Source organism: Diorhabda carinulata, chromosome 11 (genome assembly GCF_026250575.1).
Source record: "Diorhabda carinulata isolate Delta chromosome 11, icDioCari1.1, whole genome shotgun sequence".
NCBI classification, from domain to species: Eukaryota; Metazoa; Arthropoda; class Insecta; order Coleoptera; family Chrysomelidae; genus Diorhabda; species Diorhabda carinulata.
Window position 1 is genome coordinate 7,398,186 of NC_079470.1, and position 18,200 is coordinate 7,416,385.

Genomic DNA, 18,200 nt, shown 5'->3' on the forward strand with positions numbered 1-18,200 from the left:
AATGATTAGAAGATGAATCAGACAGTTAAATGAACGACGTGATCATGTGCACGATTAAGAACGATGCGGACAGCCGTCTTTAGTTACTAGTATGAACTGGTTCACGCAATTGAAGGGAAGCTTAAGCAAAATCGTGAGTTTAGAAATAATAGAGCTCTTGCTATGACAAATCCGCAAATATTACGATCGCTAATTTATGAAAAACTGAAATTTTCAAAGATCACGTTACTGGATAATACGAAAACAAGGAATGGGCAGTGCATCTCAGTTTTTGATACGATACAATGAAGACTGTGATGATTTTATTTCTCGAATAGTTATGAGGGATGTAATTTTAGTATCTTACGACATCTCAAAAACGTCACTAGACAGAAAAGGCATTTTGTAGGAGGCCAAACAATACAATACAAGCTTATACTCCTACGGCAATCTGGCTAGGACTTGCTGGATCATGCTCCTTACTCCGCACTTCACTGCTAGTGACTTTTATCTCTTCTTACAGCTAAAATCTCTTCTTGGTGGTGAACACTTCAAAGATGATGACGAGCTAAATGTTACCACATAGTCAAAAACACAGAAGAAGACATAAAAAAAGCTTGTGTCAGTCGTAAATTTTTATACAATGAATATTTTTTTTTTTCGAAATCGGCAGTGGAGTGAAACATTAATGCTTTTTGATCGATGGAAATCGGAAAGAAAAAAACGATAATTTTTAAGGTCAAACAAAAGCGATACAAAACAATAATAATTATCTGAGGGAAAGGTTGGAAGGAAACTTAGTAGTTTGGCTACCAAGTTTTAAATGAATTTACAATGTCTAGTAACAATAGTTTGTCTTTTCAGTATCAGTTTTATCAGTTATTCCATTGCGACTATTAATTTCCTTCAATTATAGGTAGCAACAAAGATGTAAGTGCCTTTGGTCAGTTCCCACAATATTATTTCATTTAATGGCAATTATTTAAAAGTGAGTTGGTTACTTTGTCGTGTCACAGACAACAAGTTGAATATTTTCGATCATTTAGTAATTAACATATTGTCAGTATTCAGAATTATGTCAATTTTATTTGATTCGTTACAACCTTATTAAACCGATTTCCATTTCCGTTAAATCAGTGAGCTGTAACAATAATCAGACTTAAACGTAACTAAAGATCCAGACTCATGTTTCTGCTATCATGGTTTGCTCAAAGTTGATACTAATTATAAAGCTCAGATTGTACATTGCAAGCGGTTTTTCACTGTCCCTATAATGTAAAACGAGAATTCTTTATAGCTGCCCAGCTTATTATCCAGATTTGATAACTAATTAGTTAGTTAATTAATGGGAACTATTTAATATATGCGATCATGTACAAATACAGAGAACATATAATTCTAACTGATAATTCTTGTTTTCAATTTGATTAGTAGTTAGTATACAGTGTCTCCAATTTAGTATACAGTGTCTCATAATTGCGATAAAAACATCTCTATATTTTTGTTATGTTAAGGAATTTAGATTTGAATGTTCACACAGTTATACAGTGTAATAGATCTCACTTTTGAATATAATTAACTGAAATACTGAGGTCGGCATAAGTCAGGCAACGTTATGGAAAAATCGTCAAAATTCCAGCAATGCTTATAAGTCTAGCAACGTTGCCGAAAAAGATTAAAACGATGTCGAATAGACTATGTTTACCGAATTAACAATTTCCGAACTCGCCGCTATTAAATCGTTCAAGAGTGTGGAAAACGTACCAGAAATTCTTAAAAGCAGGCTCTGTTGACGACGCGCTGCATTCTGAACGACCGGTATCTGTAATAACTAACGAAAATATGGAAACAGTATCGCTGGCGTTAGTTGAGCAGCGGAACCAATCTGATGTGCGGCTATCGGGAAGCACCTTTCTTGTATTGTCGTGTCAAGGGTTGCGTTTTTCCAAGAGGACCACGCACCTTTCCCTACCTTCGAATTTCAATTAAGAAAAATTTTAAACTCTTCGCGGACAGCTTGACATGCTTCTCTGGACCTGCCTCTTGAGAAACGTTGCCGTAAATGCATTGACGAAGATGGGCATCAACTTGAACACTTACAGTAAGCCTTTTTAGAATCTTTAATATTTTCTTATAAATTCATTTTGACAATGTATTCTTTTCTCTTAACGCAAATAATATATAATAATATATAATACTGTAATACTCGAGCTAATTATTGAAATACTGCTGGAATTGAGGATATCGAAATACATTTTCTTTAAAACGATTTTCAAAATTATAATTCAACGCTAATCGCAGTATTAGAAAGTATAAGAGAAATTCCAATACAAATAATTAACTGTCTCAACTGCCTATTTGAATTAATTTCCAATTCCGACAATTCAGGAAGGAAACTATTTTTAACTAATATATCAATTTCAACTTCACTGTAGGTCATCACTTTGTGATTTAAATTAACTTTTTGAACTGTATTAATGTATTAATATTTGGAAGTCCTCTTAGAGACCCTAATAAAACCATTATTTTTGCTTGGATTCTCACGGAAGCTTCAGTTCAGCGACCCATTTTCCATTTTTCATTGCAATTCACAATGCAGTTAATAAAATGATCATCTTTCGACAGGAAAAGGAGCTGTTTACATATTCCAACACGCGACGTTTTGCTTGAATCTCGGTTAATTCGTGTAGCACTATTCCCTAACTTTTATATATATATATATATATATATATATATATTTGAAGATTTTAAATGAGTGGGAGTCCGAGTGCTGGGGCTAGGTTGGTTTTCTACTGCTTGCCTTGTAACCTCAATATCTCACCTTGGCTGACGACCTGAGCATAAACGATCTTCAAACGGCAAATATCAAGTATTAAAATGTTAAACCAACGCTGTGCCGTTCGTTTATTAACTCCTCTTCCACATAGTCTTCACCCTATGTTAGTTTTTCTATCTTTTCTATTCCAATTTTTGTTAGTGCCTCCATCTTTCTGTGATTTTATGCCATAATTACGATGTCGTCTGTATATATGAGGTCTGGCTATTACATAACGAGACTGGTTACGAAAAAGAGTTTTATTATAAAAATGATTCTACATTCAAATGCTCCCATTCAATATACTCCCCTCTCCTCGCCACACACATTTCCATACGTTATTTCCATTGATCGAAGCAGTGCCGGAAGTCTTCTTCGGTGAGTGCCCTTAGGAACTCTGCTGTCTTTTGCTTTACCGCTTCCATCGACTCAAATCGTGTCCCTTTCAAAGCAGATCTTTTTCTAACCCTTCTCACCTTTCAAGAAAATCTGAGCAGACTCATTGACGCAAGAGCTTTTGGTCAGGGGTCAGATTTTTTGGCACCAGCTTCGTACAGACTTTTGTCATGTGTAATTCCTCGTGTAAAATTTTTCCAACCGATTCTTTATCGACGTTTACAGCCTCGGCAATCATTCGGATACTCATTTGACGATGTGCACGTATAATTTGGTTGATTTTGGTCACTATTTCCGGAGTTAAAAGAGTTACAGGGCGACCTGGGCCCCGGTCATCTTTAAGGCTCTCTCGGCCCTCACTAAAGCGCTTACACCACTCAAAAACACGCGCACGAGATATAGAATTGTCTCCATAGACCTCTTGCAACAATTTATAGCACCCATTCGGAGTATTGTTCAATTTAACGAAAAATTTGAGATTGATACGTCGCTCCTGTTTTTCGGCACGAGAAAAATACACGTTCGTTTCAAATACTATAATGACGGTAACGTATTTTGGGACGTGCATAGACAATTAAACTCGTTTAATAGCCAGACCTCGTAGTTAGTTTATTCGAATCATCTGCGTTTGTAGGTGTCTCCTTTATCCATTATTAGTATGAACAATACTGGGTTTGGACTGTTTCCTTGTTATATCCTTTTATATCCTTTTTCAGCCTTCTGATTTTTGTGCATTCAGTTGTACTTTCCCTTTTATATAATCTTCTTCTGATAAGTGTTATCATTTTTTGGTATTTATAATTTGTTTAATATCTTCCACATGTTGCTTCTTTAGATTGCGTCGAATCCTGGCCTCAGCTCTTTATATTAAATTTTTTTGTATGAAATTATTATCCTATAATTTTTCAAATTACATGAACAATTATATGATAAAAGACAATCTATCAAAATGATATATAATAGAGAGTGAAAAAATGACTCAGCCATTTTTCATTTTACTCATCCAAATTTTTTTTCTAGTGCAATATTATATGCTTCATAATGACTTTGAAAAACTCTTTCAAAATGTTAAAATTAAGATTGGCAAACACCCAACTTTGAAATACTCGACTTCACAATTAATTTACCGAACAATTATTATACTTTTCTCATTTCCTCGCCCCTTTTTTAAGTCACCGTTGAAATTTTCGCTTCTGCTGAACGTCTAAAGCTGTCCCTTTGAAGAGATTTGGTTTAACTACTTTTCAAATTAGGTTTTGGCACTGTGATTTTGTTCTATGGGAAATTTTATTGCCAAGTGAATAACCTAATTTGTAGATTGTAGCTATTACATTAAAATAATTGAATCTGTAGTTTAAAATCGTAAAGTTCAAGATATTTTAACAAGATAATTGGAAAACATTTCAATCAGAAGAAACGTCTCAGTATTGAGTTCAAAAAACTACCATCTTGTTATATGTATGTAGAGAAATAAACCGAATATTTATGAGTGTAATATAAACTAAGCGGAGAATGTTTTCTAGAAATTCTTAATTCTGAGTTATATCCCGAACTTTTCCATTTGAAACATTAACACTACTTCGCAACTTTCTGTTCGTAAGAGCAATCGGCGTGACAGTAAGCATTTAATAATGGTCACGAAGATACAAGATTAAGAATGTGTGAAAAAATTGAGCGATAACAAAAATTAATTGTGTTTACCCCGTAAATATATTTATATATGAAATAATAATTCAAATTACTAAAAGCTGTAACAAGATTAAATTTGACTCCAAAAAACAATTTATTTTTATGTACACATAATAGTCTTAAATGTAAGTGGAGTTATGAATTGAAAATTGTGCCAAATCTTTCATAGCTTTGTTAATATGTATTTTTTCTATTAAATAAATTACCCATAGAATAATCGACCCCTAGCGCATTCAAACTATATCAAACATATTATGAAGATTTCCAAAAAGCGATTATCGATTAGTTCATAGTTCATAGTTGCATTAAAATTTTAGACTACACAGATCATAGAGTTAATATTGTAATGTTTTTCGTATTTATTCATACTCTTTCTGTTCGTGAGGTGATTTAATCAACACTGTCTTTTACGATCTTAATTTATTTACACACTATACAATACACTTAACTTATAATAATTTACTTATAAATATCACTTAAACAATTACTGTGATCACTTTCACTAATTCGTTGTTTTCACTACGCCTATAATTTACTTACTGTGCATAAATAATAGAATTCTACAAAGTTTTAGAACAAAAAGAAATAAACAATTAGACTTTCCTGGAAATAAATAAATAGACTTTCCTATAAATTATTTAGAAGAAATACTGTAAGTAACCCGCTCGCTATAATAAAAAGTTCTAAAAGGATACATCAAAGGCCCTTCCGCCATTTATGAGAAATGTTGAAGACGCCGCGCGAATTCGCCGAAATTTAAAATTCAATTGTAGCGGAACAGGGCGCTGGCCTAAGAACCCATTTCGCCAGCTTGTTCATAAAAATATTACGAAGATAGTGAGACCAAGCTGTGGAAGCTTATTCAAGTGAACCACAAACCATCTATTTTATAGACGTTTCACATAGATGGTCCAAGATTGAATCATTTTTGTAATGTAAGTTCAGAGCCCTAGATGAATCTATATATCAAGTGGCGAATTTGACACAAAACTGGATAATTTGATGTTGGTACACATTGAACAGTTTGTCTTAATGATTTATTATCGTTGTGTTGTGTTCGTGTTTTTACTCGTATATCTTTTTGATTATGTATAGTGTTGGATAATTTTTCAACATCAATTTGTTTCCAAATCCTAATAAGGATTACGAACGTTTTAATAGATGGCTGCCAATACTAAATGAATTGCAAGGGATTTGTTATGAAAGTCAAGTGATAAAATTGATCAGAATTAGGTTCAATTACTTAATATGTTATATTTTAATTGATAATTTTTGTATGTAATATTTTATTTGAAAATATATATTTTCTACAATTTTATTTTTATCTTATTAATAAATAATAACACGCTTTGTATAGATTATTATAATTAAATGATTATCATTACTTCCCAAACCCGATTTATTTACATTTCACTTAAGTAAGGAGAATAGTGCTCTTACAAGAACTTACAATATTTGTTCCCTGAGAAAATTACAACTAATAGATTTCCAAATTTATTATTTTTTTCATAATAGTTTTCCAAATTTCATCTTTTGTGATACAGTATTTTGAACATGCGCTATTTTGAGAAATATTATAAACAAAAACATAAATTTTAAAGTCTATTAGTTGTAAAGTAGCAGTATGAACTATCTCCAATAATTTGAATCATGCTCCATTAAAAAATTCATTTGCCAGTATTTTATTAAGGACATATTAGTGGATCATGTTCAGACCCTCAGTCAATTTGGTTAGAATAAATAACATTGTCGTAATCCATCTAAATATGGGTGATATGTGCCCGAACTGCTGCTATAGGTATACTATTCTCTATTTCTCTACTCTATTCTGATTGCATCGTCATGATGTCAAAGCTTCTAGTGGTGGAAACGGCAAAAAAAACAGAAGCGAATAGAGAGAAATGGAGATTGGTAACGCGATGCTTTTTTTCTCTCATCCAAGTGTACAATTCAACGCACATGCCGCTCTCTCTTACTTTAATATTAACTCTATCATACAGTTACATGAACTGCTACTTTTCCTATTTTTCCAAGGAAAAAGAAAACATTTATTAAGATCAACGTCAACCAGTGGGGGTTTCAGATTAAGTTCTTAAAATCAGGAATTCTATTTCTATTTTTTTCTTGTATTTCAACAATTGTTATTTTTCAGCAATTATATTTTTAGCAAATAATGAATTTCATATGAATTTTGAAAAATGCAAAAAATGTTTTGTTTATTTCCGTTCAAAACTCATAGTGTTAGTAATTTGTTATCAGCCTGTATGACAGTATTGATCAGTATCAGTTGTGCGTAATAATATTAGAAAAATGATTCATTTAACAGAAATGCACAAAATAACCATTTTACAAATGATTGGTTATGCATTTAACCCACAAATGTAAGTTGCTGTTTTTTTTATCGACAGTTAAAAAAAGTTACTACTAATGCAGTAAGTGATGATACGAAATTAGACATTATACTTGATTTTCATAAAAACCCACACACAATTCTGGTCGAAAAGTTCAGTATTAACCACAAATCAATTTTTCGAATATTTAAGTAAAATAAGATATATCCCTATAAAACGTGACCAGCTCAAGAACTAATGGAAAACGATTTCGATGGGAAAAAGTGTTTTGTGAAGAAATTATGGCAATGTTAGATACCAATGTGACCCAATTAGAAGATATTACGGTTATGTTAATCTTCGAAATTATCTCTATTGGTCCAATGAGAAACCTTACTGTATGAGAATAGAACACATCCAATAAGTTAATGTTTGGAAAAGAATTGCTAGAAATCATATCGTAGGTCCCTTTTTCATTTGATAGTAACTTGAATGGAGATGAATATTTAGAACTGTCCCATAATAATGTCGTGCCAACTTTGACAAACTTATATTCTGATCCAGGAAACCCAAAAGTTCTACGAATATAATATGGTTTCAGCAAGATGCAATACCGCCTCCTTACCAAATCAATGTCCAGCAGTACCTGAACCAATGTTTTCAAATTGGTAGATAGAGTAGCGCGGATCGATAAAATGACCAACACGATCTCAGGATCTGACGCAATTGGACTTCTTTCTGTAGGGATATTTCAAAAGTATTGTATACATACAAAAACCCTCAATAGCTAACTTAGAAACACGAATCACGCTTGTGATTAGCTCAGTAACCCCTGAGATGTTGAGCAACGTTAGTGGTATTGACAGTGCATTTCTATTAAAAAATCTTGTCTGAATTCAAATAATATATTACCTAAATTAAAAAACATGTTAGTGTACACGTTATTGTTTATTACCAGCCATATATTATTAATTTTATGTTCAATTTTTGAATTGATTTGAGTATAAATAGTTTGTTAAAATAAATAATCGAATAGGAATTTAATTTACCACTCTAATAATTTCTGGCGATGTTTTTAAAGTCTTTTCACTTGCTTCTAAAGCACCAGCTCAAGCAATTTTGATACCCTGGAGTGTTCTCCCTACACTCCATGGTTATTTTGCTCTATAAATTCATTGGTTCTGGTTACATTCTGATTTTGTGTGATTATATTGGAAATTTTGAACATTGTTTATAGTTCTTTTGATTTTTTAAACGAGATTCTTTACATTTAAAATAAAAAAATGAAAAAATCATCGTGCAATATGAAAGTTATAGCGAATAAGAAGCACTTTTAATTTTTAACCAAGCTAATGCGTTTTATTACGAATTGTTATACAGTGAAAAATTCTAAATGAGGTGGGTGTAAAATTGTGAAAGAGAACTGAATGTAGGGCAATCAAGTAATTTTCATTCTATTGTTCATACAATTTATCATAAATATTTTTTACAAGAGGTAAAAACATCTTCACGACAATATTCTGAAATTATAGAGACTTACGCTTAAAAATATAAGGTATAAGAAAGGTGAAAAAAGAGACGCTACCGATAAAATTCCTTTTTTCAACATGGAATTGAAAATAACAAGTTGACAGACTTTTTTGTCAGCAAACAGATGTGAAAGTTGAGACATATAATGGTTATGTATTTGATTTTTTCTGTAAAAACAACAAGTTTTACCTAACCATTGAAAATATCGATTTCTATTATTGTACGACTACATCGGAAAAACGCATTTTCTAGAATATAGAATTTCAAGACAGTTCAATGTCGTAACCTGAGATTTTTACTTCAACCAACTTAGTTTCAATCCCCCCGCTTTACTACTCGGTTCACCTATTTAGCTATAATTCTACTACAAAGTTGAATTATATTTTCTTTTGAACCTTAAGTGTTTCAAATTTCAATGCTGAAAGGTAGTCATAGAACTTTAAGAAATAATTTGCTTTTGTAGAACTTTCGAAATTTCCCAGCCTACCATATAGTCCCCTGAATTTCCTTTCAACCGATAATTATATGAGAATATTGAGTCGGTATAAGAATTCTCAGGTGTTTACTTTGCGGAGACTTACCATAAATCGAAAATGTAGGTTCAGTTGTAAACGATACGTTATCGTAATTTAATAAAAATTCGTGTGTTTGGTTTTGTTATCGAAAAGTTGTTTGTTCTTTGAAATAATACCAAATTTAACAATTCTCAACTTACACCTTTCCACCCTTGTTTTGATCCTGATCGATATCGATGCTAATCAAATTACAAAAAAGTAGGGTATTCTAAGTGAGAATACAATGAAATTATGATTTCCCATAAATTCTTATATTTAGTAATCAAATCATAATCACAATAATATTATTATTATTACTACAACTATTGCAAAAATCATGGCGACATTATTGTTTTCAAGATATATTTTGTTTTGTACCGAGATTCTTATAAAATGAAAAAGATAAAATTACATATACAGGATAGCCCGGTACTTGATGCAAAAAATTCGAGAGTGGGTAGATGTCATGAAAACAATGCTATGACATAAGAAAGTTTCTGATACGACCTCTCGTTTCTGAGTTATAGGCCTCTACAGTTGCGAAAATAGACCTCATATTAAGTATATTTTCTAAATTATACACTCGAACATCATGGTTTTTTAATGGATGTTTACCTATGTCCATGTAGAGTGCTTGACGGAATAAATAATTCTACACTATTATCTGAAGGTCAGAGGCGGTTCATGGCCAATAGTTGTTAATCCGTAACTTCCACAGGGATTGAAAATAATGAAAATTGTTTGGATTCATTTGAATGAACAGATTTCAAACTTTGCTTTATTCATATTCTTTTACATCAAATATCCGTGAACTGCATTTATTTATAAAGAACAACTTGAAACTTTGAATAAACTATATTTATCTCTATTAAATCGGGTATTATCTCGAAACATGAGATATTTCTCACTCCCACAGGATTATTCAGCTTCTGTTAAGATTTGTGTATTTTGTGAAAGCAAAGAATCAAATAAAAAGTTAAAACCAGCTAATCATTCTGTATATTTAAAAAATTGTTGAAATGAAACTGTGGGCAAAAATTTTGAGTACAATTTAGAAAAAATATTTTTGTTGCGTCATATTGTCATAAGATTTTGGTCTCTATAATTTTTAATTGACATTTTTCATATGTAGCTGTGTATGTATGTATGTGACAAACAAACAATATTGGCTGTTACTTCTATATCTATTTGGATGGTATATAAATCGATAATTTCAATTTCTATCAATTTTTGATCTTTCAACTTGACGTGGTTGATAAAATAATAATTCCTATGATGGTATTCATTATTTTATGCGAAAAGTATAATAAAAATCGAAGTATAAATTCTACGGGAGGGAAAAAATTTTATATACTTCACAGGATGCAAGTATATTTACTTTATTACCAGCTCTCGCTTTCGCTCGGAAGCAAAACAGTGTTCAACATCCCGTGTAGTATGAACTATATTCACTTGTACGACACTTGTATATCGTATTGAGGACATAAATATAAAACTTGAGGAGAACAATAGATTAATGATGCAACTACATGCTCACACTTTTCTCTTGCTACCTCATAGTTCACAGTTACATTGAGGGCGGTCAAGGGGTCGTTGATCACATAGCCCTTAGAAAAACAAGTGTGAAATTGTTTTTTCGCTTTTGGATATTTCTACATTTATTAAGGTCAAAAGACTCGTTTAAATACAAGGTGCGTTAACTACCAGACAGCTTTTTCAAGGTTTATTCCACATTTAATCAAATAAAATACGCTCAGCAACCGGTATATTCTTTTTTGTTGAGGGTATTTATCTATTATATTCAGTAACATCACATATACAATCTATTATCATACATGTGACGCTTTTCAAAGTTACTTTCCAACATCTTCTTTAAGCCTAAATTTTTCAGAATATCATGTCCGGAATGGTACATCAAGTACGTTTTTTCTCTTTCGTTAAGAGCTGAAAGTCGCATGGTACTGTCTGGTTAATAAAGTTGATAGTACTAGAGTGGAACAGTTTTGGGGACAAGAAACCCAGAAACGTTTTATGACAAGGCGCATTGTCATGAAGAGATGTTGGTGCATTTTCAGGTCTCGTTGAGCCATTACCATGACTCATCTGAATCATTTTCACTAATTAATTGTTTTGAGAAGACGTGCGAGTTTTTTTTGAAACATTGCAGATCACCAAAAATTTTCTACTATGAGCCGTAACTGGCTGAAGATCTATATTTTACGACAGCTACAACAAATTTATTCATCACATTTCTTGATCAAACCTCGTAATGATAATAACAATTATCATCTGAATAGTTGAACATTGGATAAATTACAGAGTCACTCTCTTATAGCTCTCTCGTATATCTCGTAGCATAAATAAAGAACGACTGATAATAAATCGTAATAGAATATTTTTTATAAAAGATATTTCCATCAACTAATCCAAATATTTTTCACCTAATACCTTGACTTTATTAGTATTATCGATGTGAATTTATTCGACTGGCATGAAACTTGGCAGGGTCTGAGATAGAATTTGGCATCAAGGGCTGAGGTTTTGAAATGGTTATTTGTATGTAACCAGCCAATTTCAATGGTAACATATGATTTATATGCGCATTGATTAGAGAGTAAATTTTCGAGAGTTTTCTTCAAATGTTGTAAGTCGGTTTTTCAAACTAAATTTTTTATTTGAGTCTCATAATAAAATAAATATATACTATTAGCCTCAGCTCGCTTTTGTATGAAAAAAGGATTGTAAATATTCTACTCTTATGTTTACTTTTAACAGAAATATGAAATTATAATTAAAAGACATTATCACTTCATTCTTGTATACAGTATTTGTAAAAACTCGCCTGGACCTTTGTAGGTTCCAAAAAGTAACTGAAAACGAACTTTTTTCCTGGTAATGGCCATAAGGACGGTCATTGGGGTTTCTAAATAACATTGTTTGGGGGCTTTATTGAGTATTGCTGACTAATGTACACTTTTATGTGGTAATAAGGGCTTTTTTCCTGAAGCCTACTCTTTCGCAATGAATTGAGATATTTCGGTAATGAGATTTCATTCTGAAGAGGTCTATTGGATTTGGACTATTTTTTTCTTTTATATCTTTCAGAGCAATCATTTTTGTTCCCAAAGGAATGAAACTGTTAGAGATTTACAGCATTATCAATTGTGATTTTTTGAATAAGTACTTGTTAAAAGCTTTGAATTGTTTTCAAATAATTGCACGAATCAAATTAAAACTACTTACTTACATCAGATTCAGTTTCATTTAAATAAAAAAACTTCAAACGAAGACAATACTATGCTGTTAAAAAGTTTGTTAATTGTATTTAATAAAAGAAGTTCGCTGTAACGCTGCAACGCGTAATACACGGTGGGTTAGGTTATGAGTAAATGGTTTTTTTTCCGAGATTTTTTGAACTATCTAATTCTTTTGGACGATTTGAGCTGAAAATAAAATTGAAAACGATACGAAACGGGCTATAACCGAATATTAGTATTAGTTTGTGAAGTGAAATGAAATGAAGAAAAAAGATATACGAAAAAATTTAATCAAGATTATTATAGCTGTTTAGTTTTTGATGGAGATAAAGTTTGGACGGGAATAGGTGTCAGTGATATAGGGCACTTAAACTTGAAGATAAAAAGACACTGAAACTCTAAAAAATCATCTTTATAATTGTAGGGAATGTGCGAAATGTAGATCAACCGATATTATGGTTCAACTACATTCTGCTTTTGGTTAAATATACAGATATTTTGTCAAAAGTTCTTTGAGCTATTGAATTGGCTCTCCACGGATATGATGAAAGCGGTACTTCCGATAATCATAGCATATTTTTTGAACCCCGGCTGAATTAGATACAACTTGAGTACCGAAGTGTATCAACTGAACTTCAACTTTGAGAGATAAATTTCGTTAAAGGCCGCTTGACATGATGCAATACAACGTGCAATGCAAAGCAAGACGCAATATTTTTTAATCCAAAACATGCGCAGATGAAGTTCATCCGATTGTTTCATGCAAGATTTTGATATTATCGGTTTCGTGCCATTTTTATTGCGTACAAGTTGCAATCTAGTTACTTTTGGCTTTCGTAAAACTTAGGTTTGTTATTTTCATTGTTAAACTAGGTACAAAATATTAGATAAAATTTGAGGTTGGGATTTTGTTTACTTTTACTATTTACAGAGACTTGCAATTTCTTGCACGTTGTATTGCATTATGTCAAGCGGCCTTTAAAGAAGTAAAATTGTAGCAGAGTATGACGCAAGTTTTGACATACTTTTTTCCCAATGCGTCAATTGAATGAATTAAACTCACTATAAAGTGAAATTAATAAGAAATATAGGGTATCTATGAAGTGTTAAACAAAAAGGTATAATATCAAGTCTCGAAAGTATGTATTTGTTGTTATTTTTACATGGAAATTATAGTGCTTACTTCAATTAATTATGGTGCCTAAAGTGATATTTTGATAATGTTGGAACAAAAAATACAGTTTACAGTTCTTCAAGTTGAGAGAGAATTTAAGTACTTTAAAATCCAAATCAAAATTGTGTTGCGAGACTGGGGATTCACTCACAAACCAACAATGAAACAAACTGAAAAGAAAAATGCAATTAAAACGTCTGGCATCGCATTTAAAAAGGCTTCGTGAGATTCCACATAGTCCTCGGTTAGGTACACCACCATTTTGGAAAGGAAGTGGGATTCAAATTGAATATCCTCTTTATTAAATTTAACTTTAATTCTTTCATTGCTTGATTACATGAAATTATTTAGTAGTGTACTTAATAATTTCATCTCGCTTTACATTATCTGAACAACATTATCACTGATACTTGAGTATGACACTTTCCACTCAAATTATCATCAAAACACATCTTGTAAGGACGTTAATTTGACGTGATATATTGTTTTGTCGTGAAAAATGTTATAAATAATGATATAAAGGTGAGTTTCGCAAAAAAGGTGAAAATACCCTATTTGTCGTTAAGTAAGGTCTACGTAATAAATTGAGCCGAGCTTTCGAAAACCTGTCAATTATCCTCTCTCTCCTTTTTGTGAGGAAATCCAAGAGTTATATGACGACATAAACGACAGAAAGAATTTTTTTATACGAACATAATTAAATTTATATCACCTCTAGTTGAGTATATCTCGTTTTTGTAACCTCCACTTCAATCAGAGGCTTCATTTGTGTTTTACTTGAGAAAATATTTTATCTAAGAGCAAATTTTATTAAATGTCGATTGCATTATCAAGTATATTAATTATTTTAACGTGCTTCAAGCAGGCCCTATTTGATTTTATCTTTTGTTTTAGTTGTCGGATTCATCTGGTCTTTGAAAATGTGAAAAAATCACTTCCAGGCATTTCAATTTCGTAATACCACTTCACAAAGTTTATTCGAAAAGTGAATAGAAAAACTTATCGCAGCAAGAGAACTTTTTGGAGTGGCTATTCAATATTAATTTTTTATTTTCAATCAAAAGTACAAAAGTTTCATCTCCTTCAACGTATTTATCTTGATTTTGTTCTAAAACTACATCGCTGCGAATGAAATTAGGGTCATTCCGTGATTTCACGTTATCTATTTTTGTTAGATTTTCCCGCTATATGATACTGGAACGGAAAAAGTTTGGTTTTTTCTTGTTTATGATAATAGTTAGTTTTAGACAATTCTTATAATTTGTTGTATTCAATAACACAGAATAGTGATCAGAATGAAAATAATAAAATTAATATAAGTTCCAATAGGACCATATTATTATAATATGCGAAAGAGATAAGATCAATTATTTTTTAATTATGAATTATATGAATTCAATCCCCAATCTTACAGCGATGCTTGAGATTAATGGTCCAGATTTGCTATTAAATGTTATTTTTTGTTTAATGAGATTTTTTCATTCGATTTAGTACCTTTCCATTAAATTTTCGAAATAATGTTTTGCTTATAAACCGTTGATACGCCGCTACTGTATTATTATTAGAATTCGAACGTCCAAATTTCTGTTCTAACATGAGAGTCGCAACGCTTTAGAGTAAGAGCCGTTCCTCATCATAAAAAAAAGAGCTAACCGGATTAAGGGTCTTGTCAGGGCTGCATCTGCTGCCACCCGCATAACTAGGTCAGCCAGGACAATTAGTACGCCGCGCATGGATCCTTCATCTATTAATGCCTAAATGTGTAAAAGTAGCTGAAACAAAGTGCTCCAGTCTTTCTCACGCAGATGGCATTTCTTGTCGCTGGCCGTCCTGAGCGGTCAAAACTCATCCCATAACCAGGCAAAATTAGGTTTTTCCGTTACTTTTTGACAAGTGAAAGACAAAAATCTACATGGCAGCTTATTCCGTATGTCTAGAGCCGAGTTTATTTGCCGAAACACAACGTGTTTGGCACTTTTCATTTTCAAATAATGTAACTCTGATAATATCGACTCTGACCGTCTCCCATAGTGATCTTTATATAGTATAGGCCCCCCTGAATAATATATCACGGGGGCTCCTCCCAAAAAATTCTTGGAGTAGAAAAATGATTAAAAGTTATTTTTTGATCGCCAAACTTTTGGTTACTTTGACGATAAAACAGATGGAATTGGGGAATTTTAACATTCTTTGGAATCACAAATTCCACTTTTGAGATCTTTTAGGGAGATGCGTTTGTGATATATTGTTAAGGGGAGTTTATGGTCGTTATTTTAAGAGTTAGACGACTCCAAAATGAAAAATGTGGAAAACAGAGTTTTTTGGTAGAAACACTCTGCTCGATTTTGGCTCATCGGCAGAAGCTGCCAAGTAGTTATATTTGCCAAGAGGAGCTGGTGATGAGTTTAATTTAATTAACAGTGGATTCTAATAAATTCTATCACTCACTAAGCAGTACAGCACAGTACAGAAGGAAAAAAGATGGAGGTGCGTGTTTTGCTATAAAAAAATCGTCAGAGGTAGTAGAGCCTCTGGTTATATAGAAACCAAAATGAGTTGTAGACCGTGGCAGTAAACGGGTTAAAGAGGACTTAGAGTTGATGAATAAAGTTGATTCATTGTTAAAAACGAACAACAGATACCAAACTTATATCAGTTGAGTGAACTAAATAGTATGAAATAAAAAATTCCAGTTTTCGCCATAGAATCTCCTTCTTATATTGTTTTTGAATAAAATGAATGTGAGAATTTTTCGTTATTAATGAAATTAATAGAATATATGAATATTTCATAACTTACCTAACATTCCAACTGGAAACTGATATGGCGTCTGTAAGGGATTTTCCACGACACTTTGTGTAACCACCCAGACATAATTCTCTCCTGTAAGATGCAAATCACGGGCAGCCGTTAGAATATCGATGGCTTCTTCCCTTGTACAGTACAATAGCATAACACGCGCTTCGGAATCTACAAGAGCTGCTAAATCACCTCGGTTCGCTACCAGCACCGCGTTAAGAATTGTAAACTTGAAACGATCCTGAAAAGAAATTAGAAAAAATAATTGTTTGGAAGATTTATATTCCTAATTGCATGAATTTGGTTAAGTAACTGTTTTAAGGAATCAAATGGAAAAGGGAAATAACCTCAATTCTTGTTTAACATTTCTTTCTTTTGCAGGAAAATTTCAGTCAGCCAGTTTTTAAAGAGATAAGGTTTCTTTTTTCTATAATTGAGAGTTATAACATGAAGATACTTTTAAGGTAGAGGGGTTAGGTCGCCGCCTTGCAGTAAATTGGTAACGAGTTCAAGTCTCACTATGGAAATTTTGCAAATTTCCATGTTTGTTTTTCTATTACAGTATTTCGGATCAAATCAGCTCGATTTTCCAAATTTCTATCTAACTCTATATTCTTTTAAATATTATCTATACTGCTATGGAGAGTGAAAATAAATTGCGTTCGAGTGTGTTCGTGGTTGGCATGAATTAGAGCGAGTTTATGGAGGAATTTTGTGATAGCTTCGGTATGTGCAGAGCCTTGCAAGTTAGATGTTGGCTCAGAACATTAGAAGAATTACATTCGCATGTCGATTGATAATTTTTGGAGCGAGTGTTTAATTGGGAGCTGTGACGTTATATTGTTTTATATCCCTCATGGATCAAATTCCGATTTTAGTGAAAAAAATAAATTTCTTAGATAAAAGACTAGAACCTGTAGGACGATCAAATTCCTAGCCGACTTATTAAGGCTAAAAACGTTATGCATACTTGATAGGCTTCCGATCCTCGGTTTGACAAAATAGGTGGTTCCTCTTTTTTAAGTTTTCTTTACGTCGTGGTTCAGCTGTTTTTTCGGCTCACTCAACAGGATTTGAGTGGGTTTTAATCTATAGAAATATTTTTCTGTCAGTTCCTCCATGATATTTTTTTTGTGAACTTCTCGGTAAATCTAATGGGTTCAGATGTACCAAGGAGCTTGTCTTAGGCCGATATTTCGCTGAGCTTGGAGCTTGTCTTGGTGATTGTAGATGCTCAATAGGGATACGAATGATGAGGTGAAGCTAGGTCTTTATTTAATTCTCTTTACATATACAATCGAAGGCTCGCTTCTATGAACTTGGATTAAATGATTTTTTTTGGTGGAAAATTGTTAACAAAACTATGGCTCATGTGGATATAATTTTCAACAGTTATTGTTACCAAAAACAGATCCTATCAAATAAGGATCCACCACTGTTTGTGTGCCTCACGTTTAACTAGCAGAAAATATCATAAATTGATAATCTCGACCAACGTTTGCATATATTTCAACAGCTAAACACGTAAACCGTTTAAGGTATTTCGAAATTTCTTTTACTAGAATTTCTTATAAAAATGTCGCGTCATACGTTTATCTGAACTGAACTGATCTCACGGATCGGCTGTGCTAAGCACATATTTTCGATGATTAAACACGTGAATGCGACACACAAGTG

At 32.3% G+C, this 18,200-nt stretch overlaps 1 protein-coding gene across 4 annotated transcripts in view; it reads right to left on the reverse strand.

The window, feature by feature from the left end:
* The window catches only part of LOC130899455 (glutamate receptor ionotropic, NMDA 2B), a 216,533-nt gene that overhangs the window by 52,090 nt on the left and 146,243 nt on the right, over positions 1 to 18,200 (reverse strand). For all 4 annotated transcript variants that reach the window (XM_057809403.1, XM_057809405.1, XM_057809402.1 and 1 more), the window contains one exon: positions 16,524 to 16,764. In XM_057809403.1, the coding sequence (XP_057665386.1) occupies positions 16,524 to 16,764 (241 nt within the window). The remainder of the gene's footprint in view (positions 1 to 16,523; positions 16,765 to 18,200) is intronic.